Source organism: Peromyscus maniculatus, chromosome 5 (assembly GCF_049852395.1).
Source record: "Peromyscus maniculatus bairdii isolate BWxNUB_F1_BW_parent chromosome 5, HU_Pman_BW_mat_3.1, whole genome shotgun sequence".
In the NCBI taxonomy this organism is placed as follows: Eukaryota; Metazoa; Chordata; class Mammalia; order Rodentia; family Cricetidae; genus Peromyscus; species Peromyscus maniculatus.
The window spans coordinates 55,845,268-55,872,882 of record NC_134856.1 but is presented as its reverse complement, the minus strand read 5'-3'; the positions used below and the strand labels follow the sequence as shown (position 1 = coordinate 55,872,882).

The 27,615-nt window shown below is 52.6% G+C and overlaps 1 protein-coding gene across 1 annotated transcript; it reads left to right on the top strand.

Moving 5' to 3' along the window:
* The first annotated feature begins 1,487 nt into the window (after nt 1–1,487).
* On the top strand, nt 1,488–7,363 carry LOC102923343 (thyrotropin-releasing hormone receptor-like). The gene is made up of 3 exons (XM_006987381.4): nt 1,488–1,953; nt 3,218–3,611; nt 4,510–7,363. Exons 1-3 carry the CDS (start codon nt 1,595–1,597, stop codon nt 4,903–4,905), a joined length of 1,149 nt encoding a protein of 382 aa, XP_006987443.1. The 5' UTR covers nt 1,488–1,594; the 3' UTR covers nt 4,906–7,363.
* Nucleotides 7,364–27,615: the final 20,252 nt, after the last annotated feature.

Sequence of the window (27,615 nt, the reverse complement as noted above, 5' to 3'; positions counted from 1 at the left end):
GGAATGTTATAGGACTGCAGCAGCAGCTGCATCCCAAGATAATTCTCCACATGGTGGCAGAACCATCCATCCCCCTATGCTGACGGCTGCTGTATTTCCACTTCCAGCCCTGACTCTAGAATTTTCCTTGATGCCTCCCCATTCTGCACCCCAGTGAGGGTCCATAGGGCCTTAACCATGGCCTCTCAAGCATGCATCCACCTGACCCACATCGACTCCTTTCTTGGTCTTTCCATCTGAGCCTGTCCCAGCGTTTCCTCACTCCCTACAGATGGCCCTGATGCTGTCTAATGCCCCGCCCAGCATCTCCTCACTCCCTACAGATGGCCCTGATGCTGTCTAATGCCACATCCCAGCATCTCCTCCTCCCTACAGACTGCCCTGATGCTATCTAATGCCCCATCCCAGCATCTTCTCACTCCCCACAGATGGCCCTGATGCTGTCTAATGCCCTGTCATGCCATCTCCTGAGAGAGACACTGATTTGTCCTTATCCCCTCCCCAGCTACTGCCTGGCTGAGCCCTGATCTGTCTCACCTGACTGTCAACCTGGGCCCCTCACCTCTACCTGTGCCTCTACTGACTTCCCTGGGATCTGTGGGTCCCCTGAAGCCCTTTTAAGGCTGCATATTAGAGCATGTTGCTCCTTTGCTTAAAACCATTGGCAACTCCTGTGGCAAAAGACCCCCAGGCCTGTGAGACTCCCAGAGCTGTAACTGGCCCCTTTCCCTGCTTACTCACTCAGCAGGGGTCACCCAGTATCTATCCTGGAGCCATAATGTAATGTGTCCAACACCCTTCCCTGGAAGGAAGCTGCTGTCACTACCCACTAGACTGATGGGAAAACTGAGACTTAGATTTTCACAATAGTATTTTTAAAGGGGGCTGGAAAAATGGCTCAGCAGTTAAGAGCACTGGCTGTTCTTCCAGAGGACCCAGGTTCAATTCCCAGTACCCATACGACAGCTTACAACTGTCTGTAACTCCAGTCCAGGGGATCTGATGCCCTCTTATAGCTTCTAGAGGTATTAGGTACATGGCCATACATTCAGGCAAAACACCATGCACATCGAAAAATAAAAAGGAAAAAATTAAATAATATTGAAGAACAGACACAGAGTGCTTATCAAGGTGAAGGCCAGGGACATTTTAGGCTTCACTGTTTCTATGCTCCTAGCATCCCTGAGAAGCAGGTGTCCATCCTTTCCGTCCACGGGTGGGTGTGCTGAGGCGCAGGGATGCTGTAGACTCAGCAGCTGAGCCCTCAGTTTTCTCGGTAGAGAGCTTGGCAACATATAAGGTCCCCTCCACCTTCCACAGTGGGCTGTTTCCTGCATCCACACAGGAAAGGAAGCTTCATGGTGGCACCACTCACTGTTATTGGTGGGAATGGCAGAATACCATGCACACTCCACGACCTGCCCCAGGGCAGTATCCATGCTACACAGCACCAGGTCTCTGAATGCAGTGTCCTGGGTAGGTATCCATAGGATCCAGAGCCAGAATGTAGTCCAGCCCAACCCATGGCTGCCGCTCAGAGCTGCCTCTTCCTACCCCTCCAGGCCTGCAGGGCATCACAGAAAACACCGGCAAGATGGACGGCCCCAGCAATGTCTCACTGGTTCATGGTGATACCACTCTGGGCCTGCCAGAGTACAAGGTGGTCTCAGTCTTCCTAGTGCTCCTGGTGTGCACCACAGGCATTGTAGGCAATGCCATGGTGGTCCTGGTGGTGCTGACCTCACGAGACATGCACACGCCCACCAACTGCTACCTGGTCAGCTTAGCTCTAGCTGACTTAATTGTGCTGGTGGCCGCGGGGCTGCCCAATGTCTCTGACAGCCTGGTGGGGCACTGGATCTATGGACATGCTGGCTGCTTGGGTATCACCTACTTCCAGTATCTAGGCATCAATGTCTCCTCCTGCTCCATCCTGGCATTTACTGTGGAGAGGTAAGTACCCACAGGCTACCCCATGCCTTCTCCCTTCTCATTGTCTTCCTTAATGAGAATCCAAGGAGTCTTGATTCAAGCAGGGATTCCTGGTAAATTGAGGCTCCACTGAACAGAAGGGGAGCTAGGCCAGTGTGGGGTGCTCAAAGAACCAGCAAATGTGGGCATTTGCTCTGCTTCTAGATTACTGTAGGGTATCAGGAAAAGTCCCTGCCTTCCTTTGAGTCTGGATTTCCCATCCGGAACACAGGCACTTGGATGGTCTTTCTCATCAACCCCCACTACTGGGGATTGAACCCTGGTCTCCCACCTACGAGGCAAGCCATACCTCCAATCTTTAGAAAAGTTAAACTTGAGATGGACTTGTTAAGGTTGACTATAAACTTGTGATCCTCCTGTCTCGGTCTCTCAAGAAACAGAAATAACAGGCTGCAGTACTGTGCTCAGCAATGGTGCGATTCTTGAGTCTCCCCCAGCTTGAAGTTTTTGTTTGAATGCTTGTTTGTTCTTTTTATGAGACAGGGTTTTACCATGAATACATACTTGGAATAACAAGCCGGCCTTGAACTCTCTTTGTAGCTGAGGCTGGCTCAAACTCCCTGCGATCCTACTGCTTCAACCTCCTGGGTCCTGGAATTATGAGTGTGCACCACCATGTCTGGCTTACCTCTGATTTTAACACCCAAGACAAGTGGCCCAGTGGTTGAACATGCTGATCCAAAGCATGAATTCGGGGTCAAACTCAGCTGTATCCACAGCAGGAGTTCAGGCTTTGGGCTCAGTAACTTGTTAGGGCTACTCAGAAGCTGAACAAAGCCCAGGTCTGCCATATCCAAACACTGGGTCTGCTTCTACAATCTGGGGACAAGTCAGCATGGGGATGTCTCATCTGTACCATGTGATTGTCCCCAGGGGCCTAAGTGTGAGCAATAAAGAGCTCTGCCTGTGAGCATTGTACAGTATAACTCCCCGCCTTTGGTGGAGGGTAGCAGAAAACGCTTTGACCACATATGGCGGTCAAAGGTGCCTTTGAGAGGCATGGAGTCACAGGACAGGACATGCCCAGGCTGCTTTCTGTTCCTCTTGGGAGGCTGGCTTTGTTCTGCCTCTCCTTACCCTAAACCTTTGCAGCTTTCTACTTCTGCCCTTGCAAAGTACAGCTCAGCCACCGTTACTCAAGGCTCAGCTCGGAACAGATGTCTCAGACATAAGGCAAGCAGTCCTACGACCTCAGGAGCCAACATGCCTTGCCTGTGCCCCACAGGTACATCGCCATTTGCCACCCAATGAAAGCACAGACTGTGTGCACTGTGGCCCGGGCTAAACGGATCATCGCAGGCATTTGGGGGGTCACATCCCTCTATTGCCTACTCTGGTTCTTCTTGGTGGACCTCAATGTCCATGACAATCAGCGCCTGGAATGTGGCTACAAGGTGTCCCGAGGCCTCTACCTGCCCATCTACCTGCTGGACTTCACCATCTTCTTCATCGCGCCCTTGCTGGTGACCATGGTGCTCTATGGGTTCATCGGAAGGATTTTATTTCAGAGCCCATTGTCTCAGGAGACCTGGCAGAAGGCGAGACAACCCAGCGGGCAGGGTGAGGGTGCACCAGGCAGCTGCTCTAGGTCCAAGGGCTCTATGTCCTCCAGGAAGCAGGTTAGGAGTCCTCCTGGGTACAGGTGGGGGTTGTATGTGGGTAGAATTATGGGGAGAGGCACAGATTTGCAAAAGAGCATAAAACACACAGGATATGACTAGCAAAGTAGATAAGCGAGCAGTCACTTGGTCTCTTATTTGTCCGTCCATCCATCCATCCATCCATCCATCCATACATACATACATACATACATAAAAACATACATACATACATACATACATAAATATATCCATCCATACCTTCATATATCTATGCTATGCCTGCCAAGCCCTTACATATGCCCGGTGGGTGCTAGAACACAGGGAGAACATGGAAACACAGTCATATGCCCTCCTTGAACTACTACAGTAGAACCAAGTAAACACCAGCCTGTCCAAAGACAGGAAGGAAGGAGACGTGGGGACAAATGATGCTGGGGAACAGGAGTCAGGGGATAGTTCAGGAGGCCTTGCTAAGAGGTGACGAATGGATAGAGCTCTGAGGTTGACAATGGCGAAAGCCAAGCTGGCTGTGGGGAAGCATGCCAGGAAGAGGAACAACCAAGGTTGAGGCTGAGGTGGCAAGCTGAGCAGAGGAGGGACTTTGAAGCTATAAAATGGGAACGTTCAGGAATGGGGAGAGAAAGAGGGATGCGTAGCTGAAAATGAGGTGGGGGCATGCCCAAAGTCACAGCGGGGACCCTCTCTGGGGCCAGGGACTTGGTAATAGAATTGTGTCCTTGGAAATCCAACATTTGGGGGAGCTCAGGGTGGTGGCTGTCCTGATCCTGTCTGAGTCCCAGTTCTGAGAGATGCCCCAAGATGCTGGTTTGGGCATCTGGTGTATGTGGATCCCTGTGGTCAGCTTGGTGAGTGTGTCTCACAGCCATGCCTCCCCTCCCCCCCCTCCTCTCCTCAGGCCACCAGGATGCTGGCGGTGGTAGTGTTGCTTTTCGCAGTGCTGTGGACCCCCTACCGCACACTGGTGTTGCTCAACTCTTTCCTGGCCCAGCCTTTCCTGGACCCCTGGGTCCTGCTGTTCTGCCGCACCTGTGTCTACACCAACAGTGCCATCAACCCTGTCATCTACAGCCTTATGTCCCAGAAGTTCCGGGCAGCCTTCCTGAAGCTGTGCTGGTGCGAGGCAGCCAGGCCACAGAGGCATGCAGCATGCGCCACCGCCAGCAGCCACAGTGCTGTCCAGGAGACCCCAGCGGGAACTGAGAAGCTGCAGCTGGGCTCCAGTGAGGCCTCAGGTCCCACAGCAGCCGGGTCCCTGCATCGCCAGCAAGAGCCCCGCTTCAGTGTGCTCTGAGGAGCCCTGCCTGGCCCCTGACCCCACTCCCTGTGTTGACTTGCTCGCTGGTCTGGTTGATACCTGCTCTGAGCGCTGGTGGATTGCCAGGAGAGGGACAGACAGCTCATTGCTTATGGGTCACCAGAGGTCCCTTTACCATGAAGGAGGACACGGGAATGTTCTCAGCTGGATCCTGTGTGGGTAGTTCTCTACTCTGAAGTGATGCCGGTGGGGACAGAGAGGAAGCTGGAGGCCCAGTCTTCACCCCCCCCCACACACCCCGCATGATCAAAACCTTTCATCTGTTCCCACTCATTACTTTGAGCATCTTTTTTTTTGGGGGGGAGTGGGTTCTTATTGAAGGACTGTGCTTCCAGGTTTTGATCACATCTGTCCCTTGGTGAACCCGTACACACAGGTTTCAAATGTGGTCATTGGACAGCGGGGGTTACCTAGAATGGGCGTCCAGCCAGTCCCACTGGTACCAGGACTGCTCCATGAGGTTCACCACTGGCCCCAGCGCCCCTTCCAGTCTTCCATTACGGTGGGCAGCCCTGTAAGAGAGTCCACCAAGCAAGCTCACCTACTGCAGATGGTCTTGAAGGAGACCATTTGTCTTCCCAACCAGCACCAAGAAGCTGCCTCAACCTCCTTGGCCCCAAAGGTGCACGCCTGGCCCTCTGGACCCCCTGTGCCAGTGACTGTCCTGCGTGCTGTCTTTACTTGGAGGCACGCTGCAGACTCAAGAGATGTCAGGAAAAGCTGCTTCTGGGAGTCAGCCCCATCACTGCCTGCAGGACTACTGGCTGAGCCTGAGGACAGCAGGCCTCCGTGTCTCATACTGTAAATGGGGTCAGTGACCCTACCTTGGTCCTGGGACCTCAAAGCTGAGGGACACTGTAGCGAACATGTTTCAACAAGCAGGCGTGGGCCACTCGGGAACTGGAGACCTCAGGAAGGCAGGAATTGGGGGATGCTTGCATGTGTGTGGGGGCGGGGGGGGGCAGTGGTAGTTGGACCAGGTGATTCAGCCGACTCACACAGCTTCTGCCTTTCCGGCTGGATGTGGTCCTAGTGACTCATCCCTGCTCTAGGGACCTGGAGTGCTCCAAAATAGATGTGACTTTTTAGGGGCTCTGATTGCTGAGTCTGGTCTGGTGGGGTAGGACATTTAAAACCTCATGGGGGAAGAAAGGGTCTTACCAAGGGGAAACACAAAAGTTGGGGGCCACCCAGGGCAGCTGGAGCCCTAGCTGAGGTCTCCCCATGCCGTAGTCGCCAGCCTGGGAGGCACGTTCTCTGGAAGCCCACACACCAGGCTGGCTGTCCTGGGGCAGGACTTGCCCCACCCTCTACCTGAGCCAGCAGTTCCTGCCGTCTTTTAAGCCCCTTTATCCTGTGACTTAAGACCATGATGTTCTTCCTTACCACACCCATGTGACATGCATGTGTCTCCTGGCTGATGTGGCCAGACAGACCTGATCCTTAGCTCTGCCCTGTCTCCTGCATCATTACCTGAGATCAGAGCTTCTGTCCACTGTGAAGTAGTCAAATGTGGGGACAAACATGGAGGTATGGCAGGACAGGTCCAGCCATGGTCTCTCATGCTGCCCGGTCTGCCCGTGTGAGCTGCAATCACCACACCACCCAGCTGTGTGACCTCTCTCTCTCTATGACTGTGGCCTGAACAAAACATTGCTGACATCAGACACACCAACTGTTTTCCTGTCCAATCTCATCTTTCCTAGTTGCTCCCTGGAAGCACAACACTGTCACCAGCATGGCTGCATGGCATCTGTTGGAGGTATGTGGCAGCCATACCTCACCTCACTACAGCTTACGCTGGCCTTTGCTTTATGTAAGCTAGTCCATGATGCTGACAGCCAGGTGGTGGAACCCACAGAAGTGGCCGATGCCTGTTGACTCAACTGTATACACTGTCCGTACCCCCGGGGCCTCCCAGTGGCACCTGAGCACTGCCTTGGCCCATCCTGAAAAACACTCTCCTGGTGTCACAGCGAGAGTTGGGTCCTTGGTTCTTGTACCACCTTGAGAAAGAATTCAAACAGCTCACGGATAGTAGTAGCAGAAGCTAAACAGATCTGCATCCCCAGGTCCAGTGAAATTTCACTGGAAGAATGCAAAGCAGTCAAGACAGGAGTCACGAGAGAGCTCTTTCCTTGTCCTAAACTTTTCCCTCCTGACCCCAAGGTGGAGTTCTGAAGTTGGATAACTTCAAGAGCCATGTGACTTGCTGTCCATTGCACATGTCTCTGCCTAGAAGTTACCTGCAAAGTCCATCGGGGTCAGAATGGCAATGCCAATGACATAGTTTAGTGAGCTTTAGTTCACTGGAGCTGGGGTCTGCCTGGCTGAATCTAGTTCTTTCCCTATTGTATGTATCAGAGGCAGCTGAAGCATCCTTACCCTGGAAGCTGCAAGTATAAAATGCTATATTCCCAGATTCCTGAATTTTAACCCCTTCTTTGTTTTGTTTTTTTAAGACAGCGTTTCTCTGTAAAATAGTCCTGGCTGTCCTGGAACTCACTCTGTAGACCAGACTGGCCTCAAACTCATGGAGATCCACCTGCCTCTACCTCCCGAGTGCTGGGATGAAAGGCGTGCACCATCACCGCCCGGCTTTTTAACTCCTTCTTGTCCGCTCTTGTCTAGCTAATCACTAATGTCACGGTGCATGGGGAAGGAACCGAGTTCTGATCATCTCCAGGTATGGCCAGAGCCACTGGCCATCAGTCTATAGACACCTGAAGAAGAGGTGCCTGTTCAGCGGGACAGCCACAGAAAGAAGCTGTCCGCAGGTCTTGAGCTCTGCACGTTAGCAGTAAGAGCTACTCACGGTGTACAGGGCAGCAGCCGCTGGGGCACCAGGGCAGTGGCCTGTGTCAGATGTGGAACTGAAGATGACATCATGACAGACATGCCTCTTGATGCTGCACACCTGGTAGTACTCACTTTCCTGGGTGAACTTGGGTCTTGTAGGGCCAGCTCAGACTGTGGCTAGGCAGAGCTCCCGAGGTCAGCTCCGTGCCATCCTGCAAGTCCACGGGACTTCAGCTCTGTGCCCAGCTGTTGCCTTCTAGAGCTTCTCTTTCGTAGAGCATGAGGTCAGTGACCACTCCCACTCTTGGCTTGGAATGCTGTTTGAGAAAGTTGCTGGTTGGTTGGTGAGTGTTGCCGAGACATATGGTGTCCTGTTATACTGGCTTTTCTCTGCTGAGCGGTGACCTTACAGCTCTGGTATTGGATGAAGCAGGTCAGCAGCCCCCAGGATCGCATGGGTCTTGTAAATGGTGTAGATGTTCGGCCACTGTGGACTCCTGTCCCAGAAGCAGGCTGCCCAGGATATGCTGAACACCCTGGAGAACAAAAACCATGGAACAGACCTCAAGGGTCCCTCTGGCCCTGAATCGGGGTCTGTTTTACATTTGTAGCAAGAGCTCTCTCTGGAGGAGGCAGCTGAGAACCCATGAATGGAAAGGTTGCAGAGAAAGACATGGGAGACACGAGCCTTCTTCAAGACTGCCTGATGACACACAGACATTTGTTTATTCATTCATTCATTCATTCATTCATTCGTTTGTTTTCAGAGCTGAGGACCAAACCCAGGGCCTTGCGCTTGCTAGGCAAGCGCTCTACCACTGAGCTAAATCCCCACACCCCACACAAACACTTGTAAATGTATACATTTGCTCATGTGTGACATAAAGTCTTTTACATACATGCAAGCTGTGCTTGGAACAGGCTTCGACAGCCCGTCTTATGCATGCTTTCCCTGGAGGCCAGGTGGTCATGGATGCCTGCTTCTGAGTTTGGGCTCTGGAACTTTCTCAGGTCACAGCATACTACAGACACCTTGTCTCTCTCCCATGAGACCCAGGAAGCTCCAGGTCCCCCACAGTCAGGTACAGCTACTCAGTCAGCAGTCACTCAGGGTGAGCGCTGAAAGATGCTGGCCTACTCTATGATGTGATGGCCTCCTCCCCTGAGGAGGCTAGGTGCTTGCTCAGGGTTTCCCACAGACAAGCAGATGCACATTCCCGTGAGGAGTGTGGTCTAGTGGCACAGTAATTAGACTTTAAGCACAGGGCCTGGCAGCCCCATTTGTCACCCGCAGTTCATCTTAAAGCCACCTAGGTAATTGGAAGGCCATCAGTGTGGGTATTATGGGATTTGTTAGTCTTTCTCATTCCCCGCAGCTGCTGGGAGCTGCAGATGCTAGAAGACAAAGTACTTACTAATCTTTCTTTGAGTGTCCTAGGCCCTGCAAGGGCCAATGGGAGTCAGAAATGAAAAATAAGGAAACGGGTTAATTCTTGTTGGTGAGGGGAAGGGCTTCCATAGTCATAGTTATTTTACACGAGACAACCTGATGGGTTAGCTGCTTCCTATGCTGGGTTTGTTTTGTCTTTTTTTAAAAAAATTATTTTTATTTTATTTGTATTGGTGTTTTGCCTCCATGTATGTCTATATGAGGGTGTCAGACCTTGGAGTTACAGACAGTTGTGAGCTGTCATGTGGGTGCTGGGAATTGAACCTGGGTCCTCCGGAAGAGCAGTCAGTGCTCTTAATTGCTGAGCCATCTCTCCAGCCCCCTGTCTTTTATATTTTCAATATATTACATATATATGAGGTGGGGTTTGTGTTCATGACTGCAGTGCCTGCAGAGACCAGAAGAGGGCATTGTATCCCCTGGAGCTGCAGTTAACAATGGTTGTGAGCCACCCAGTGTGGGTGCTGGGAACTGAACTCAGGTCCTCTGCAAAAGTAGCAAGCGCTCTTAAGTGCTGAGCCATTTCTCCAGCCCTGTGTCTATTCTGTGACTTTTTTTTTTAAAGGCAGGGTCTTGCTATGTGGACCCAGGCTGACCTTGAACTCTAGATCCTCCTACCTACAGCTTATGAACTGAGGAGCTGCTCTTCTGAACCATGACCAAAAGCAGGGGGCTCTGTCTCACAGCGTCTGGCAAGGGGAACCGGCGAATGGAACAGGGTGGGGCCGATGTCGAGGGATGGAGTCAAGCACAGGAAATAGACAATAAAGCCGGGCACCCGACCAGGTGGGCATCTGTGATCCAGTTTGCTCTCTCATGGATGGGGACAGGAAGCCCAGTGCAGCTTGTGGCACATTGCTGGGACAGTGCAGGAAGATGAGAGCTAGAGGCGACCAAGGAAGGAGGCCCCAGGCTGAAGCCCCCGTGGAGGCCTCGCAGAGGAGAGCGCAGCAGCCCTGCACCGGCCACTGAGAACAAAAGCAGGCAGTGTGTCTGGTTTGGCTCCCCTGAGACCCACTGGAACGGAAGACAGAAACAGCGGCTGTTCTGGGGAGGGGGTGATTTGATTTGGGAGGAGGCAGGAAGAGAAGTGAATAAAATGTACAATATGGAGACAGTCCCACCTGACTTGGTCCCACTGGGGACCTTATGTGCAGCTGTGAGGTTTGTCCTCTGCATCCACCCTCCCAAGGACAGATGGCATTTGCCATGATCCCCATCCTCATTGGTTGATGGCCGCCCTGGGTATCAAACCTCTATTCTTGTGACCTCCATCCTGTGGCAGGGCAGAGCCAAGTGACTTAAGTGCTGGGCACCCACACGTAGCATTGAGTTGGAGTGGGGCCGAGGTAGGTGGTAGGGCACACAGAGAATCCACTGCAGACATGACATCATTGAGGCCCTCAGAGCACACTGCCCTTGATCTTGAGTGCAAGAGATAAGGAAATATGTGGACAAGACACCATGTTCAGAACAGAAACTGTGCCAGGTGGTGCCACTGTGACTGACGATAGCTGCTCAGGGAGTGAGGCACTTAATAGGTGTCCCCTAAGTAACTCGTGAGTGACGTGGATGCATGAGAAATAGAGGCTCAGCTCCCCTGTACAGACTACAGAAAGCTGGGCTCACACAGATCAGGCCCGCTAGAGGAGACCCACTGCCTCACAGATGGGCAGATCAAAGCTCTTATTTCTCTGCTGGGAAACCCAGGCCCTAGGAAGACAGGGAACTTGCCTGTCTGTCTTAGTAATGCTGTCCTGGTTCCCACTGCTTGGTGCTTGTAAGAATGACAATCTATTATAGTCCAGGGAACACAGAGGCTTCTCTTCTGGTCAAGTTAGAATTGCATGTACACAGCGCTGCGGCAGGTTTTGTAACTCCTAAACATGATCAGGGTTCCCGATCTCTCTAGGTGATTAAGGGAAACATTCCACATGCTGTCCTGGCCCTGAAGGTGCCCTTGACCCAGGATGCACAGGTCAAGGCAGGAGGAGCCCAAGGGTTCAGCCAGAGGATGCCAGCACTGTGTTTCTAGTTCAAGTGAAGACAACCAGTATTCAGGCTGAGGCTGAGTTGTTTGTGCTGTCTTGCTGACTGGATTCAACACTGAACAAGCCACATAGGGAGAGGCCATGACCAGGGGACCCATTTCAAGATAATAAGGAGGGGATGAGAAGGGGTGGGAGGGAGGCAGACGGCCCAGGGATCTTCTAATAGGTCGAGGGATCAGGAAGCTGAGAGGGGCAGGAGTGAGTGGCTGAGGAAGATGGAGTCCTCAGGGGTCTCTTTTCAAAACTACCAGGGTTTTAGTGCTGAAAAGGCACAGGCCTGGCATGTAAGGGTCCTCAGCCCTTTGCTTGTGTCCATACCAACTGCTCAAGGCACCAGCTGGCTGACACCTCTGGACACACTGGCTTCTGTCTTTTTTCTCAAGGCCTCACTGAAGATCCCACAGGGCCCAGATAAAGGACAAAAGAAAGCACTTCCCATTTCCCACTGGGAGTTTGGTCCCCACCTGCATCCAGCTCGGGGCGGAGCTTGCAGACTCCGGTCTACAGACCCCCGCTGACTGCCACCCACCCTCCCCCTAAGCTAAGCTGGACAGTTTCTCTGCTCCTCACAGCATTCCATTCCACATGCGCATAAATTATCTTTTAATTGAAAGTTTATAAGCTCTTTAATCTTGCTTATTGTAGCTGAGATGATATGTGTTTGTACAGTTTTATTAAATAATGAATGTCCTCGCCTCCCAAATGCCCATTTAGTTTGCTTTGCATGGCTGTGTGGGAGGTGGAGTAGGGGGTAAAAGCCCTACATCTGCAATGCTTAAAACTTGTGGCTTTAGGGGCTTGGGGGATGGCTTAGTCGGTAAGGTACCTACCACACAAGCATAACGAGCTGAGTTCAGATCCTCAGCACCCGTGAAAAAGCTGGGCAGGTTGGTGCATATCTGTAATCCCAGTGTTGGGGAGGGAGAGGCAGGAAGATTCCTGAAAACTCACTGGCCAGCCAGCCTCCTCAGTGAGAGACTTTGGTCACACACACAAATAAGTTGGGTGGGGCTGGAGAGCTAGCTCAGCAGTTCGCTCTTCTGCAGGGGATCTGGATTCAGTTCCCAGCACTCCCACAGAGGCTTGCCACCACCTGAAACTCCAGCTCCAGAGAGTCTGATGCCCTCTTCTGGCCTATGTGGGCACTGCGCACACATAATGCACAGAAAAACATGTAGACAAGACATTCATACACATAAGACAAAAATAAATAAATCTGTTTTGTTTGTTTTTCAAGACAGGGCTTCTCTGTGTGGCCCTGGCTGTCCTGGAACTCACTTTATAGACCAGGCTGGCCTCAGACTCAGGGATCCACTTGCCTCTGCCTCCTGAGTGTTAGGATTAAAGGTGTGGGCTGTCACCACCACCTGGCAAAAATAAAAACTGACCTGACCCATATTCATCGGCTAGTAAGTAGCTAAACAAACGTGGTAACTCCACACTGTGGAATGCCATTCAGACTGGGAAAGAATGAGGCACCAGCATGCTCAGCAAGAAGATCCCAGAGGACACAGCGCTGAGGAGGCAAGCCAGAGGGAGGCTACAGGCCGTGGAACACCCATGACAGAAGCCTCCAGAACGGAGAGAGGTCTCCAGGTACTTAAGGGCTGGAGGAAGGGATAGAGGTGTGCCTGCTCATGACCTCGGAGACCTTATGTGATGGTGGGGAGGCTCTGGAGCGAGTTAGAGGTGAAGGCTGTACAACTTTGTGAACCACTAAATATTACTCACTTGTGCACACTAAAGAGCAGAGAGGGGTATTCTGTGAATTTTATCCCAATTAAGAACAAGGTGGACCAAGAGACAGCTGAGGGATGTGGGCTGTGGGATTCCCCAGTGACCTTGGCTTACAGTGCAGTTCCGGGACCCAAGCCTCTCTGGCATAGGCTCAGGGCTGAGGTCTGTTGTGGTGTTTGGTGACCCTTGTTGGTACTTTGCCTCCCTGAGACAAAACCGAGACAATGTGGCAAGGATGGTAAGATAACAGGTTGAAACACTAGCAATGCAGCCAACCCTTGAGTTGGTTTGTTTTATGGTACTGGGAACCCAACCCTGGGCCTTCCTTGTGGGGCTGGGCAAGCGCTCTAGCACTGAATCATAACCCAGCCCCCAACAAAGTTTCCAGAGGGACCTCAGCTCCTGAGTTTTGGACGCAGCAGGCAGGCAGTCCTCCAAAGGCCACTGCCTAGGCAGCCTCTCTCGTTTAAGATGCTCTCACTGTTGCATCCAGGTGTGGCCCAGAGTGGTCACTTGGCTGGAAGCCAGCCTCTGAGAAGTCCAGGCTTAGTATGCCAGCCCTGCTGCTGGGCTCTTCTCTTGGCTGAGTTCAGTGTCACATGACTCTGGGCTGTAAGCAAGCTAAACAAGAGGGGAGATGAATCCCAGGACCATGTCTGAAGGCTATACCGGCTCTGAGAGGGCCAGCTCAGCTTTTTGCTGACCACTGCTAAGGACCACTGTGCTCTGCTCACCTTGTCCCAGAAAGGAGCCCAAGGCCCTGTCTTCTGCCTTTCAGGTAGGGTCAGAGCCCCTGGCCCTGGGCCAGCCTGAGCAGCCCTAAGGCATCTTTGTCTGGGGATTGTTGTCAAGTGTGGGAGGCCAGAGGGCCCTGAGAGGCAGAGAGGAAGAAACTGTCCACATCTGTGTCTAAGGTATATAGACACTGGGCAAGACTGTGCCTTAGGAGACACAGCTGTGATTCAGATAAGCTTGGAGAGGGGAGGGGGTCTGGCCTCCAAGGAGCCGCAGGTGAGATCATGGCGGTCAGGGCTCCGGAAGCAGGTGCACTTGCTTTCCTGGTATTCTGAGATTTTGGAGAGACACACGGGGGTTCAGTAGGTATGAGAGGTCTTTGTCTTCCAATAGTGGGGCAGGGACTAGGAAGCACCACAAGTCTGAGTGCACCCAGACCCTCCTTGCAGGTATATGTAAGATGTGATGGGTGGGCTTGGCCTCACCCCAGGTCCCCACTGAAGACTATCCTTGTGTCTAAAGGGGAGAGCCCTTAGCACCTTCAATATTCCCTGTTGGTGAAGGTTTCAAAGTCTTGTTATTTATTTTATTTATTTATATTTTTATTTCTCCTGTGTGTGTGTGTGTGTGTGTGTGTGTGTGTGTATGTGTGTGAGAGAGAGAGCACGCGCGCACGCGCGCACTCGTACACACACACACACACACACACACACACACACACACACACACACACACACACACACCAAGAGTACACTCATACCCTAAGACTAAGGACCCTCCTGTCTCTGCCTCTCTAACTCTATCATAGCCCATGCTGACCTGGAACTCCTCATCCTCTGGTCTTCACCTTCTAAGTTCTGGATTACAGATGTGGACCATCATACATAGCTAGTGTTGTTATTTAAGTAAATGCACCCCCCCCCCCACTAAGTCACTGACACACACAGTAGTGACTTGCTTATTTTTCCTTGACCGAGCACTTAGAGAATCTCAGCAAAAAAGTTCAGATACTAGCTAGGTGGTGGCACACGCCTTTAATCCCAGCACTCAGGAGGCAGAGGCAGGTGGATCTCTGAGTTTGAGGCCAGCCTGGTCTACAGAGTGAGTTCCAGGACAGCCAGGGCTACACAGAGAAACCTTGTCTCGAAAAAACAAACAAAAAGTTCAGACACTGAAGTTTAAAAAAAGACAGCATGATGGTTCCTTTGCAAAATTAATGCTGAATTGGTGCCATTTTTAGACTAAGACACACTTTGTTCTGCTTTGGTATTTCTGCTTATTTTGAGATCCAGAAGTGGCCCCTCTTTGCCATGGAGGTTGTGTAGGGATTCTGGCCAAAGCAGCCCTACACTGGCTGGCAGCCCCAGAGGAGAGTTAGAGCCAGAGAGAGTCCTGTCCACACACCTAACCACTGGGGCCGTCTGCTTCCCTTTCTGTAAAACACCACCAGTGAGGCCATGCCTGTTTCCATGCAACAAGAAGTAAATAGTAAGAGTGAAGCAGATGTCATAAAAATACAGTTACATCCAAGTTCATCTCTCTCTCTCTCTCTCTCTCTCTCTCTCTCTCTCTGTGTGTGTGTGTGTGTGTGTGTGCACCTGTGTGTGTGTGTGCGCGCGCATCTGGTGTGCATCTGTGTGCAGGTGCACAGGGGGGCCAGAGGTTGACGACAGTTGTCTTCCTCAGTCAACCTCTGCTTGTCATTGTCATCATTATTGTGTATGTGTGTGTGTGGTGTGTGTGGTGTGTGTGGTTGCACACAGACCACAGCGCAAGTGTGAAGGACAGCAAACAACTGTGTGGAGTCAGTTTTACGCGTCCACTTTTATGTGGGTCCCAGGGATTGACCTCAGGTTGGCAGGCTTCATAACAAGTGCCTTTAACCACTAAGCCAGCTGGCTCATCCATTTATTTATTGAGACAGGGTCTCACTCATGATGTAGCTCTGGCTGACCTCAGTTCACAGAAATCTGGGGACCTGCCCCCTGCCTGAGTGCTGGGATTAAAGGTGTGTGCCACTATGCTCAGCCTTATTTTATACATATATAATATTTTAAATTTTATTTAGAGAAATTCATACCTGTATACAGTAAATTTTGATCATATCCATCCCACTTCATTTTTTGTTTTGTTTTGTTTTTTTCAAGACAGGGTTTTGAACAGAACAGCCCTGGCTGTTCTGGAATTCCCTCTTTAGACCAGGCTGGCCTTGAACTCACAGAGATCCTCCTGCCTCTGCCTCCTGAGTGCTGGAGTCAAAGGCGTGTACCACCACTGCCTGGCCCCACCTCATTCCTTACAACAGCCTTTCACTGAGCCTACAGATCAGAGTCCGCTAGACCCGCTGACCAGCAAACCCCTTGGGCCCTGTCTCCAGCTTCTGCTCTGGGGTTATACATTGTGTTCCTGGGGATCTGAACTCAGGGCTTCACACTGCAAGGCAAGCACTTTAGTGACTGAGTCATCTTCCCAGCCCCCAAAGACTCCTGTCTCGGGGCGGGGGTGAGCTCAACAGTCCCGTGTCTGGACGGATGGCCAGCTCTGTACTGAGAACTACATCCAGGTACCACTCTCCTGGAGAGCAGAGATGTCTATACTGCATTTGACCAGTGAAGCTTGAGGGTCCTGGAAGTGGACTGCCCCATCTTGGGGCTCACAGAGTAGATGGGGTCAAGCACACTCCTATAACTTCCAAATTTAGTGATCTTTGGCTGATGTTGTCACAAAGGCTGGTAATTCACGTAAAGATAGTGAACGTCCCTCTTCATCCAAGGAAAACACAGGCCACATCACATCTGTGGGGAGGGCTGCCAGGAAAGGGCAGGTGACACACATTGGTAAGGCTGTGGAAAGTTGGAGTCTTCACACAGCCCCACAAGAAGGGTGGAAGACAGTGTCTCACGAGGATTCAGAGTCACCACAGAATCAGAAAGTCCAATCAGGTGTACCCAAGAAAGCCGACAACCCAGGACCACCCAGACACTCACCGAAAGATTTCAGAGCAGAATGCTGTTCACTCGTGAACGGGAAGCCCTGAGACCTGCCACAGCACGCGTGGCCCTAGCTTCCGGAGCTCAATCCCGGAACCCAGACCCCAGAGACCACTGTGTGTGCAGGAAGTGTCTGAACCCCCAAAATCGCAGAGCTAGAAGGCTGGCTAGCAGATGTTTAGAAAGGTGTGGGGAGCCGGGCGGTGGTGGCGCACGCCTTTAATCCCAGCACTTGGGAGGCAGAGGCAGGCGGATCTCTGTGAGTTCGAGGCCAGCCTAGGCTACCAAGTGAGTTCCAGGAAAGGCGCAAAGCTACACAGAGAAACCCTGTCTCGAAAAACCAAAAAAAAAGAAAGGTGTGGGGAGAGAGTCAATAGCGATGTTTCTTTTTGGGGTGAACATGGGGACCCACGCACTACTGGGAGTCCACCAGCAGCCAGTGAACTGTGTGCCGGCTGGGTGACTGCATGTGTGAGAGCTTTGGCTGGGTACAGCTTCCTGGGACCTGAGGTGGCTGAGGCTCCGGGAAGGTTTGGGGTGCAGCCAGGTGTTTAGGGTGCAGCTCTGATGATCTACAAATCATTGCGGGGTGAGGGACCTGCAGCCCCTGCCCTTCCCCAGGGTACCACACCCTACTCTACCACACTGTGATTTGCAGGGCAGAAGGGACCCCGTTTTCCTTCCCAGAGGCAGCCATCCAGCCCGCCTGCCTCCCTTTCTCGCTCCCTCCTCCCACTGAGCATAGGGGTGGCTGACAGATAGACACAAGCTTGATTAGGTACAAGTGGGAGAAGCAGGCAGTCAGGTGACCTGTTTGCCCTGTGTAGGCAGGGGCTCTCTTTCCTCTGGGGACAGAGCTAAAAATAGAGCTCCAGGGAGCAGCTGTAATTATGTTGTGTGCACCCTCTCTCCCTTCTCTCTCCCTGCCCCCCCTTCGCCACCCTCTACCTTCTTCACCCCCATAGCTCCCTTCCCGTTCTTCCCCAACTTCTTCACAGATCCTTTTTTTGGAACCCCTTTTCTATTTTTTTCCCCCTTCCAAACCTGGGAAATGGAGACTAAAAAGTCAAGGTTAATTCTAACAGAGGGTTCTGCCTGCTAGCTCTCTCCACAGTCTTGTGAGGAGGATGGGCCCACGCTGCGAGCCTCATAGGGATGTGGTGCCCAGACCCTCCCAGGGACAAGCCTGGGTTCACTAGGTAGTGACCCCTTCACCCTGTTGAGGCTAAGGACACAGGCCACAAAAAAACCCCCACATTCTTGTCACCCCATCTCTGCACCAGTAGCCCAACAGGTCTGGCCTAGCCATTCCTTGAGCAGTTGGGGAGCACAGGTCCTGCTGAGACCTCCAGATGCCCACCATCATGGGGAGTCGACAGAGTGAGGCTGATCTTGTTATTGTGGGACATCCCTGAGCCGCCCCCCCCATCCCTACCCCACAGTCCATTGTACCTCCAGGGACCGTGGTCCTCAGGGCATAGTTGAAATCCCGGTATGATGGAAACAGTGTCCCTCCTGAGTTCTCACCACTGTTGTGGTGCTCTGTCCCATGAGGGCTCTTTATGATAGGAGAGGAATTAGCGTCTGTGTCCCTGTTTGGGATCTTGGGCACGGAGTGGAGACTGTTCAATTCTAGCAGGTCTTGTGAGCATCCAGCTCTTGGCCTGGCCATGCTGTGGGCTGGGATGACTTGGCCCAGTGTCCATTTGCAAAGGACACGTAGTCCTGCCATGCAGAAAGCCTTGGTGCAAAGAAGGCCTTTCTTTGCCAAAGCCTGGGAAGCGGGGCAGTGTGCCCCAGGGACCGTGTTCATCTACATCCCTAGGCTATTGCTTTATTGACAGTAAGGACTTAGCAGGTAACTAGAGAACGGAGGCAGAGCGAAGAGGATGGGTCCTACATCCTGAGGCTGCCAGGAGGTACCAGAGAGAGACTGGGGGGATGGAGGCAGACTGCCAGGATGAGTCCACACATGTGGGGCCCCAGGAGCTGGGGGGGGGCAGGGACAGAGTCTGTCTCAGGAATCTAGTCTCTACAGAAGTCATAAGGTTACAGGCCTTGCAAGGGTTAACCTACTTCAGCTACTCATGTCCCTATAAAGGGGAGACTTGGAAATGGAGAGATGACCATGTGTGATGGAGACAGAGACAGGAGTGATGTGGCCACAGACCAAAGAAACTGGGTCCTCTGGGAGCTGGGAGAGGCAGGATGGAGGCCCCATCCCCCAGGGGGCACTCAGGGGGTACAGCTCTGTCAACTTAGATTTTTCATTTCTGGTCTGCAGAGAGGCACCCCGGTTTTCAGTCATTGGTTATGGTATCTCAGGAAACTCAGCGAGGGGCTGAGTCTAGAGGGACTGGTCCATGACTCTAAGCCTGTCTGTCTCACCTCCATCAGTGTCTCTGTTGCTAATACAGTCCCCAGCTTGTGCTCTACTCAGAGCAACTTCTGTCCCAGGGGAGCAGAGTCCCTGCTGTGTTGGCTGTGAGTGTCAAGGGGTACCTTTCTCCACCCAGACCCTCTGGCTTCTGGTGCGCACTAAAGTTTCCTGAATGCCAGTGACTCCTTTTAGTGGTCCCGGCCAAACCTGCTGGATATATCTGGTATGTTCTTCCTGGCCAGTGATTTGGTGCATGTTCACATAGAGTCCCTGGCTTGGTGGGGGAGCAAGAACAGGACACCTCAGGTAGACCCCTTCCTAGGATGATGGTTATGCCTGTCAACTTGACGGAATCCAGAGTCACGGAGGAGACAAACCTCTCAGCATGTGTGAGTTTTGTCTATATTAAGTGAGGTGAGGACACACATCCTAACTGTGCACCATACATAGCTGGGGTCCTGGACTGAGTAAAATGAAGAAAGGGAGCCGAGCGTCAGCGTTCATCTCTTTCTGCTTCCTAATGGTGGATGCGACTGTGACCAGCCACCTCACATTCCCTATTCCTTCCCTGTTCAGATGGACTGTATCCCTTCTCAATTCATGACCTAACAGCTGGGCATGATGTCTGTCCTGGTCAGCTTAGTCAACTTGGAAACAACCTAGAATCATGTGAGAGGAAAACCTCAGTCAAGGAACTGGTGGATCAGATTGTCCTGGGGGCATGTCTATGGGGGATTGTTTTGATTATTCATCAATGCCGGAGGGCCCAGCCCACCGTGGGGGGCACTGTTCCTAGGCAGGTGGTCTTAAACTGTACAAGAAAGCTAGCTAAATGAGCCAGAAAGTGAGCTAGCAAGCAGTGTTCCTCCATGGTTCTGGCCTCCACGTACCTGCCTTGAGTTTCTGGCCCTCATTTCCCCCAAGGCTAGAAGAGTAAGCTGAACAAACCCTTTCCCCACTAAGTGGCCTTTGTTCGTGGTGTTTATCACAGCAACTGAAAGGAAACTAGAATAATGTCGCCACATGTCTGTAATCCCAGAATTTGGGAGAAACAGGCAGAAGGTTTAAGAGTTCAAGGCCAGCCTTGATTACACTGTAAGTTTGAGGCCAACCTGGGCTATATGAGACCCTTCAGTGCCCAACCAAAACCCAAACTAAAACCCACCATGAGCCAAAATAAGCACTTTGTCCCTCAAGTTGCTTCCCATCAAGTGTGGTCATAAAAATGACCAAAGCCCAAAGATCTGGGAGCTTCAGAGAGTTGTCAGCACGTGACAGCAGACTCAATGCTCATCCTTCTGTTTTTAAACACGCGGAGCTATGGATTTTACCGTTGGAGTTATCCAGTGGGAAGGGGGGGGGGCTGCAGGAGTAGCTGCTTCTCAAAGTGCTTGCTGCGTCACGATGCTGCCTGAGAGTCAAATCTTGGGTACCGGAGCCAAATGAGTCCTTCGAACAATACTGGACTGATGTTCTCAGCTCTCTGCGAAGCTTTAGATGCTGGCTAATTTCCGGAAAATGCTAAAACTAATATTTGAACACAACCATTGTTAAGACTTTGGAGTGGTGTGTGTGTAGCAGAACTCCATCTAACAGGGAGACTAAGGCTCCCAGGACCCTGTGCAGATGGAAGGATGGTGCTCCCAGGACCCTGTGCAGATGGAAGGATGGTGCTCCCAGGACCCTGTGCAGATGGAAGGATGGTGCTCCCAGGACCCTGTGCAGATGGAAGGATGGTGCTCCCAGGACCCTGTGCAGATGGAAGGATGGTGCTCCCAGGACCCTGTGCAGATGGAAGGATGGTGCTCCTAGGCTCCGTTGTAGCTGGGAGAATGGGGCTCCTAGGACCCTGTGTATCTCAGAGAATGGGGCTTCATCTGGAAGCTTCACAGTAAATGGAGAGTGGTGGGGGCAGATGAGGTGTAGTAGGGCTGGAGAGTCAGGAGCTGGGTATCCATATCCACTTGCATGGCAGTGAGGTGAGCCCCAGTCTTGAAAGAGGAGTTAGGAAGTGTGACAGGATCTCCCCCAGGAAGTATGGGTGGGATCCTGGTGATAGTGAGGGCAGCACTCTCAGTGCCAATGGGGGCTTTGCTAGGAAAGAGGATCCCCAGGGCAGACTTTCAGAGCTGGAGTAGGTGTCTGTGGTAGGCCAGCTCTGACTCAGGAACAGGAGGAAGAGGCAGATCTGTCTCCGCAGGGTCAGGCTCTTTGCCTCCCTTTCTCACCTACCACCCACATGCATATCAGAGGCCTGTTTACCCCAGTGGATACCCACAATACACCCCAACAGAGAACAGAGACACAGCAACAAGCATGAGGCCCAGCCCTTACATCAAGGGGCCATGTGCTTCCACCACCCAGGCCCTGGAGCTTCGGGAAGAGGTCTGTCCTTAGACACCCAGTAATTTCCTCTAGGAAGCAAGGTCTCATGGGAGCCCCCAGCTGGCTTCTAAGTCTTAGGGTTCTGTGATGCATACATTTGATTAGACCCATAGAAAAATGCAGCTGACCCCCGGGCTGTCCTCAGTGACTCTGAATACTGAGAGGCTATTTAATGCGATCTTCTGCCTTGCTGCCAGCACTGCCTGGACGTGCTCGGATTCTCCGTCCTCAACTCAGGGAAGAGGAGTGCTCCAGAAACACAATACAGTCCTCCACCCCCTCCCTGTCCAGTGAGTATTCTTAGAGGGCTTCGGAGAGCCACAAATCTCTGTGATAGGGCAGGCTAGGGAGAGCAGAGACACTCAGCTGGGTACAAAGAACTCCACTGGAGCTGTGTCCTGCGAGCTCGGATGGAAAGTCACCTTCCACAGTAAGCCAGCCACACACCACTGTCCATTCCTCTGACGGACTTTCTGGACGAGTCTGACCTAATGCCGGGTAGGACGGGAGATGTCAGCACAGACACAGCACACATCGTGCCTACCCGTAGGCTGTATCGGACACACTGGAGGGGACACGGGGCTGGTCCCCATGGAAGGGAATGGGGACTCTGCATGTCGGTTGCAGTGCCTTCCAGTGAGTGGAACGGGTGTACAGTCAGTCCCATAGACTGCCGGGGCTTCACAGGGTGCCTCAGCTCAGCCCTGCTGCCCCTGTGTAGCTGGGACTGCAGCCCTGTGGCGTGGCTGAGCTGGGCGTTTGTTTGTTTTCTGGTTTCTAAGAGGTGACCTTCACATTGCTCAGGGGCCTATGAGGAGTTTGGAAGCAAGTTTCTAACGTAGCAGGGAAGACTCTGAAGTCATTCTCCAGGTACCCTGAAGCAGCCCAGCTCCTGCAGCTGACATGAACGCCATTTGTCATCCAGGTACCAGGCAAGGTGGTGGTAGGCTCAGCATGAAACACATTTGTGCTCCAGAGAAGAACAGGAGGGCCATGAGTCGGCGATGGGAACCTTAGCAACAACACTGTACAGGCCACGTGGGTGCCCAAATGCCCACGCTGCAGGGACCCAGACACAGCAGCAGCAAATGTATCCGAGAGAGAGAGAGAGAGAGAGAGAGAGAGAGAGAGAGAGAGAGAGAGAGAGAGAGAGAGAGAGAGGTGGGAATGGCGGAATGATCACAAAGATGTCTATAGCCAGTCTCGGGTAAGAACTGGGTTGAAGTTCCTCCTTAGCTGACATGGGGATAACTGTTCTGGACTCTTGGGTGACTGAAGTGTGACATGCTCTTATCAGTAGGAGAGGGAGGCAGGACAGAGAGAGCAGAGTCTTGTCTCTAAAGAGGGAGGGGCCACTAGCTAAGGAATGCAGAAGCTTCTAGAGGCGGGAGAAGCCAAGGAGAGGATTCTCCTTGGAGTCTTTGGCAGGAACTGACCCTCCTCAGCTCACTGTGACAGCATTGGGCCCCTGTACACCATGACTATGACAGAATCCACACGTGCTGTTTAAGCCACTAGACTTGGGGTCTCTGCCAAAGCACCATAGGAACCTCCCACAGAATCCCCACATGACACTGGGACAGAGGGCCTCCAGCAGCCAGGTCACAGGCACACAGGTCTGCAAGGGCTGCGGGAGTGTCTGAGCTGGAGGTAGACCTGTGCCTGCCCATCCTGGCATCTGTTCTCTTCTGCAACCTTGTGAACAGCAGCAGTAAAAACAAAATAACCGTTCAGAACAGGCGGAGGGAAATCAACCTGGGGTGCTTTGCTCCTCAGTCAACTGGAGAAAATAACCGTTAGGAAAGGAGAGATGGACAAGATCAGGGAAGTAAGAAAAATGGCAGCGAGAAAGCGGAGACGATACAAGCTCGCCCGTCCAAAGCTCCACATGACATTAAAACATCCGAGGACAGCGCAAGGAGCAGAGCTGGAGTGACAGTGTGAGGGAGGCAGTTCTGCCTGTAGGGGACAGGGTAGGGACACGTTTCCTGTGGCAGCAAGAGGTCACAGGCCCTGAGAGTCATCGTAGTCCCATAAATAGAAAGTGTCTTCCGAGTGGAAGCTACACACCAGGACAAGGATGTGCAAAGACCACTGGGGCCCAGGCAGAGCCAGGCTGAGACAGGGCTGGGCCACTCGGAGGAGGTAGCTCCATGGAGACTGAGCTGGTAAAAAGCAACAAAACATGGAACTGCAAACCCACCCCTCAGGAGGCTGAGGCAGGAGGATTATGAGTTCCAGACCAGCCTGTGACTATGGAACAGGACTCTGCCTTGTCTCAAAACAACACCAAAACCACCAGCAACAATGAAAAAACATGCAGCTTATCCATCCAAACCAACCACACCACCACAGTGTCGCTCATTCTGGTGATGTTCAGGTTCCTGTGCCCAAAGAGGGCAGGTGTTTAGACTTTAGGATATAGTAGCATGCAGCAAGAGTGTTAAAATAACCACGACAGTAAAAACCAGGACACAAAAATCCTAAATAAAGCTGGCCATGGTGGCACATGCCCTTAGACCTACCAGTAAGGAGGCCGAGGCAGGCAGATAGATCTTTGCCTGGTCTTCATAGCAAATTCCAAGCCAGCCAGGGCCAATAGTTACATCCTGTCCCAAGAAAACTAAAATCAGGAGCTGGGGGGATGACTCAGTGGTTAGAGCACTTGCTGCTCTTGCAGAGGACCTAGGTTTAGTTCCCAGCATGCACATGGTGGCCCACAACTATCCATAACTCCAGTTCCAGGGGATCGGTCGCCCTCTTCTGACCTCCACTGGCACCAGGCATGCACGTGGTACACATATATACATGGAGGTAAAACACTCACACACATAAAATAAATCTAAGACAACCCAAAATTAAATAAACATTTGAAGTCTAAGGAAGAAGGCCGGGGAAAAGACCTAATGAGTACCCAGGGAAGTAAAACAGAGGTATAACTAAAACAGGGTGTAAAACAAGATGGTGGGAACTAGGAGGTGGTGGCAAATGCCTTTAATGCCAGCATTCCGGATGCAGAGGCAGGTGAATCTCTGAATTCGAGGCCAGCCTGGTCTACGGAACGAGTTCCAGGACAGCCAGGGCTACCTAGAGAAACTGTCTTGAAAAGCCAACCAAACAAATAAAAAACCCCAAACACTAAGATGGTGGGAACCCCTTAAAGTGTACCCATAGCTGACAAGCACCTAGTCCTAAAATGGAACCTGGACTCCCTGACGACAGGCAGATAGATGCTGGGCCCCAATGGCACCTAGGCCTCACTGCTCACACTTATGGGACCCAAGAGGCTAAAGGAGACTATGGAGTGGAAGTGAGGGTGCAGGGAGAGCACCCCGAAATACTTGGGAGCCCCACTGTGGCTGGAGGGTCCTCATACATGGGTGGGAGAGGCGGGGCTCCACTTCAGAACGGTTGCCTGTGCCCTTTTGTAGGTATTTGACCTCTGGGGGAGCCAGCTCTGCTAGTGGAGCCCAGAGTTTCAGAATGAAGTTGGGGTGCAAGGCCTGCTCCAGCCCCTACAGACTGCTTGGGGCTTGGAGGTCAGCCTGGAGCAGTTGGTCTGTACAGGCCATTTCTAGGACATCCTGGATTGTGGATTCCTCCCTCCCCTAGTCCCTCGTCAACACACTCTGATCAGTTCCAGGACAAACCTTGTCCAGTTCTCCACGGGTGGACCTGCTGCCTGGCTGCTCTGTGCAGGGGGTATCCCGGGCTTGGCGAGGACAGAGGCTTCTGGTACTCATGCCCAGGATGAATGAATGACAGGACAGGTCAGAGTGCAGCTGCCATGGAAGGGACCCGGTTCCCCTGGATGATGACATTTGTGTCCAGCTCCACCTCTCCCAGAAAAGCCCCTCCCCCAGGGGCCGAGGAAGGTCTGTTCAGCAGGTGGGCCCTATACCCACTCACGAGGCTTTCAAGGACGGTGCTAACAGTGTGCACCTGGCAGCTGTCAGGACGTACGCACGAGGCCCCTGAGCAGGCCTGAATCCCTGTGTCCAGAAGCCCTGTGGCATGTGTGTGCTCGGGTGACCTGAGGCAGGTGATGCAGAAGTGTGCTGAGGATCTGCACACCTCTGCTCCTCCTTCCTCTTCCTCGGGGGTCATGGCATACACTTCAGGGTGGGCAGGCAGCACTAGCTAGGCATGGTGGCAGGCCAGCCAGATGCTGGCATGAGTCATCACTGCCCTCTACTGTCCTAGTGTTGAAACCAAGAGCAGGGCTGGGTAGGGGTGTCTGCCAGGGGAGGGAGAAGGATCTAGATGGGGCCCCCAGCAGACCCAATAGACGGTACCTGTAGCCTTGATCAGACACGTACATGGAGTCTTCGGAGGGGAAACATTGCCAGTATGGCCTTTCCTGGTCAGCTGGGTGAACTTCTACAGGCCTGAGCTCCACACAGATAATGGTTGGGCCTGGGGAGATAGTGCTTGAGATCCTCAGTGCTGGGGGCAGGCCAGCCAACATGGCTAAAGCCCAGTTGTCCCAGAGGTGTGCTGGTAGGGGCTCAGCACCCCCGAACCTTGGTGTCCCTACCCATGGAATAATCCCAGCGCATGGGGGAGCTAAGGGGTGGTACACCTGGCAGAGATGGGAGACTGGGAACAGAGCAGTTCCTTGTGTTGTCTCACGGATGCCCGTGGGCCAAGCATCATGAAGCGGTGAAGCGGTGCAAGGGCACATGGACTCCATCAAGCCTCGGTGACAGCACCTGGCCAGCACAGGCCTACGGCAGAGTGGAGTATTGTGTAGGGAGGACAGAGGTGGAGGTGGCAGTCTGTCTTGCCTGCAGGGCACTAAGAGGTGGATCACGGTGGTCCGAGGCTGTCTTGAGGGGAGGAGTGTGACAGGCAGGGCTGAAGGAAGCCATCATGACTTAGCAAATAGGTTCCTAGGCACTGGGTGGTGATCATGGCTGTGGCTACAGTGTTGGTTGCACATACGACCTTGTTTATGGTGGGCTGGGAACACATTTGATAAGAGGGTGGTATGGTGTCACATAAGGAGGTGACATGGGCGGTTTAATTGGGGGGGGGCAGGTAGACACAGGCAGACTAACTGGGAGGCCCGATGGGGACTGACCTTGGGGTCTGTGATTGGGAACCAACTCCTGGGTATGGAAGAAGGTGGCTAGTGAGCCTGTCTGGTAGCTATGAACTCAATGGACAGGGGCTCTTCTCTCAGACACAGGCCAGACATCTAGGGGCAGGAGGGTTAGGAAAGAGCTGGTGATCTTGAGTGAACCTCATAATGAGGTTACATAATGAGGTAGGAGGTCAATGAGAGGTGCAAAGCTCATGTGGAGGGGAGTCCCTTGGAGGCACTGGGGAGACCTGTAGCTAAGGAATATGGTAGACTGAGCAGGGTTGGGTTTCTGCCGGTGGGACCAGAGAAAGTCCCTGTTCCTTCTGCAGTGAACCCCTACATGGTGAAGGCTGGGGAGGGGAGTCTGCTCTGCAGGGGTTTACAGGGAACTGAAGCCAGAGGCCAGGCCTTGGAAGGTGGGAGTAAGAGGGGTCTGCTGGGGAGATGTGAATGGGGCTCTTAAGAGGAGACCTGGAAGAACGTTCCAGACTGGGAGTACGGGATGTAGATTGGGCCAACATGGACAACATCGAGTTATGTCTACAAAAAGTGCAGCAGGTGGAGCTGACGCCTTCATCACTATAGCATGAGGGGCAGAGGTTCACATGTGGGAGTGGAATACGCCCTAGGGAAACCTTGTGGGTAATCCCTGGGCAGGAAATCAAGAGTCTGAGGGAAGAGGTATGGCCAGACTCATGGCAAACTCGAGGGCGTCCCAGTCTCTGTAAATCTTTAAAGGGGGGCTGAGACGGGTCCAGGGCCTTACTTTCATGTAGACTACAGCCCCCCGGGGAGCAGGGAACCAACACCCAGAGGAGGTATGTCAAGTGTCAGTTGGCTGTCTTGCTATGGCAACTATACCCTAGGGCAGAGGCCATAGAGCAGGTGCTGGAAAACCTAAGGGATGACAGGGAGAGGAGAATGAGACATAAACTTGAGGGTACACATGGATTGCTGGCATCTGTGGAAGCATGCCAGGACTGAGTGTGTTCTAAGCACAGGTGTGTGTCGACTGAACACAGGCCCGGGGATGAACTGTAGGGGTGGTTGTCTGTGCTTTACCCCTGCAGCAC

What these genes read in the sequence shown, in the direction of transcription:
- LOC102923343 (XM_006987381.4), top strand. Translation starts at nt 1,595, where the DNA reads ATGGACGGCCCCAGCAATGTCTCACTGGTTCATGGTGATACCACTCTG. An exon ending in CTGGCATTTACTGTGGAGAG is followed by an intron (nt 1,954 to 3,217) that starts GTAAGTACCCAC and finishes TGTGCCCCACAG; the next exon opens with GTACATCGCCATTTGCCACC. An exon ending in CTATGTCCTCCAGGAAGCAG is followed by an intron (nt 3,612 to 4,509) that starts GTTAGGAGTCCT and finishes TCCTCTCCTCAG; the next exon opens with GCCACCAGGATGCTGGCGGT.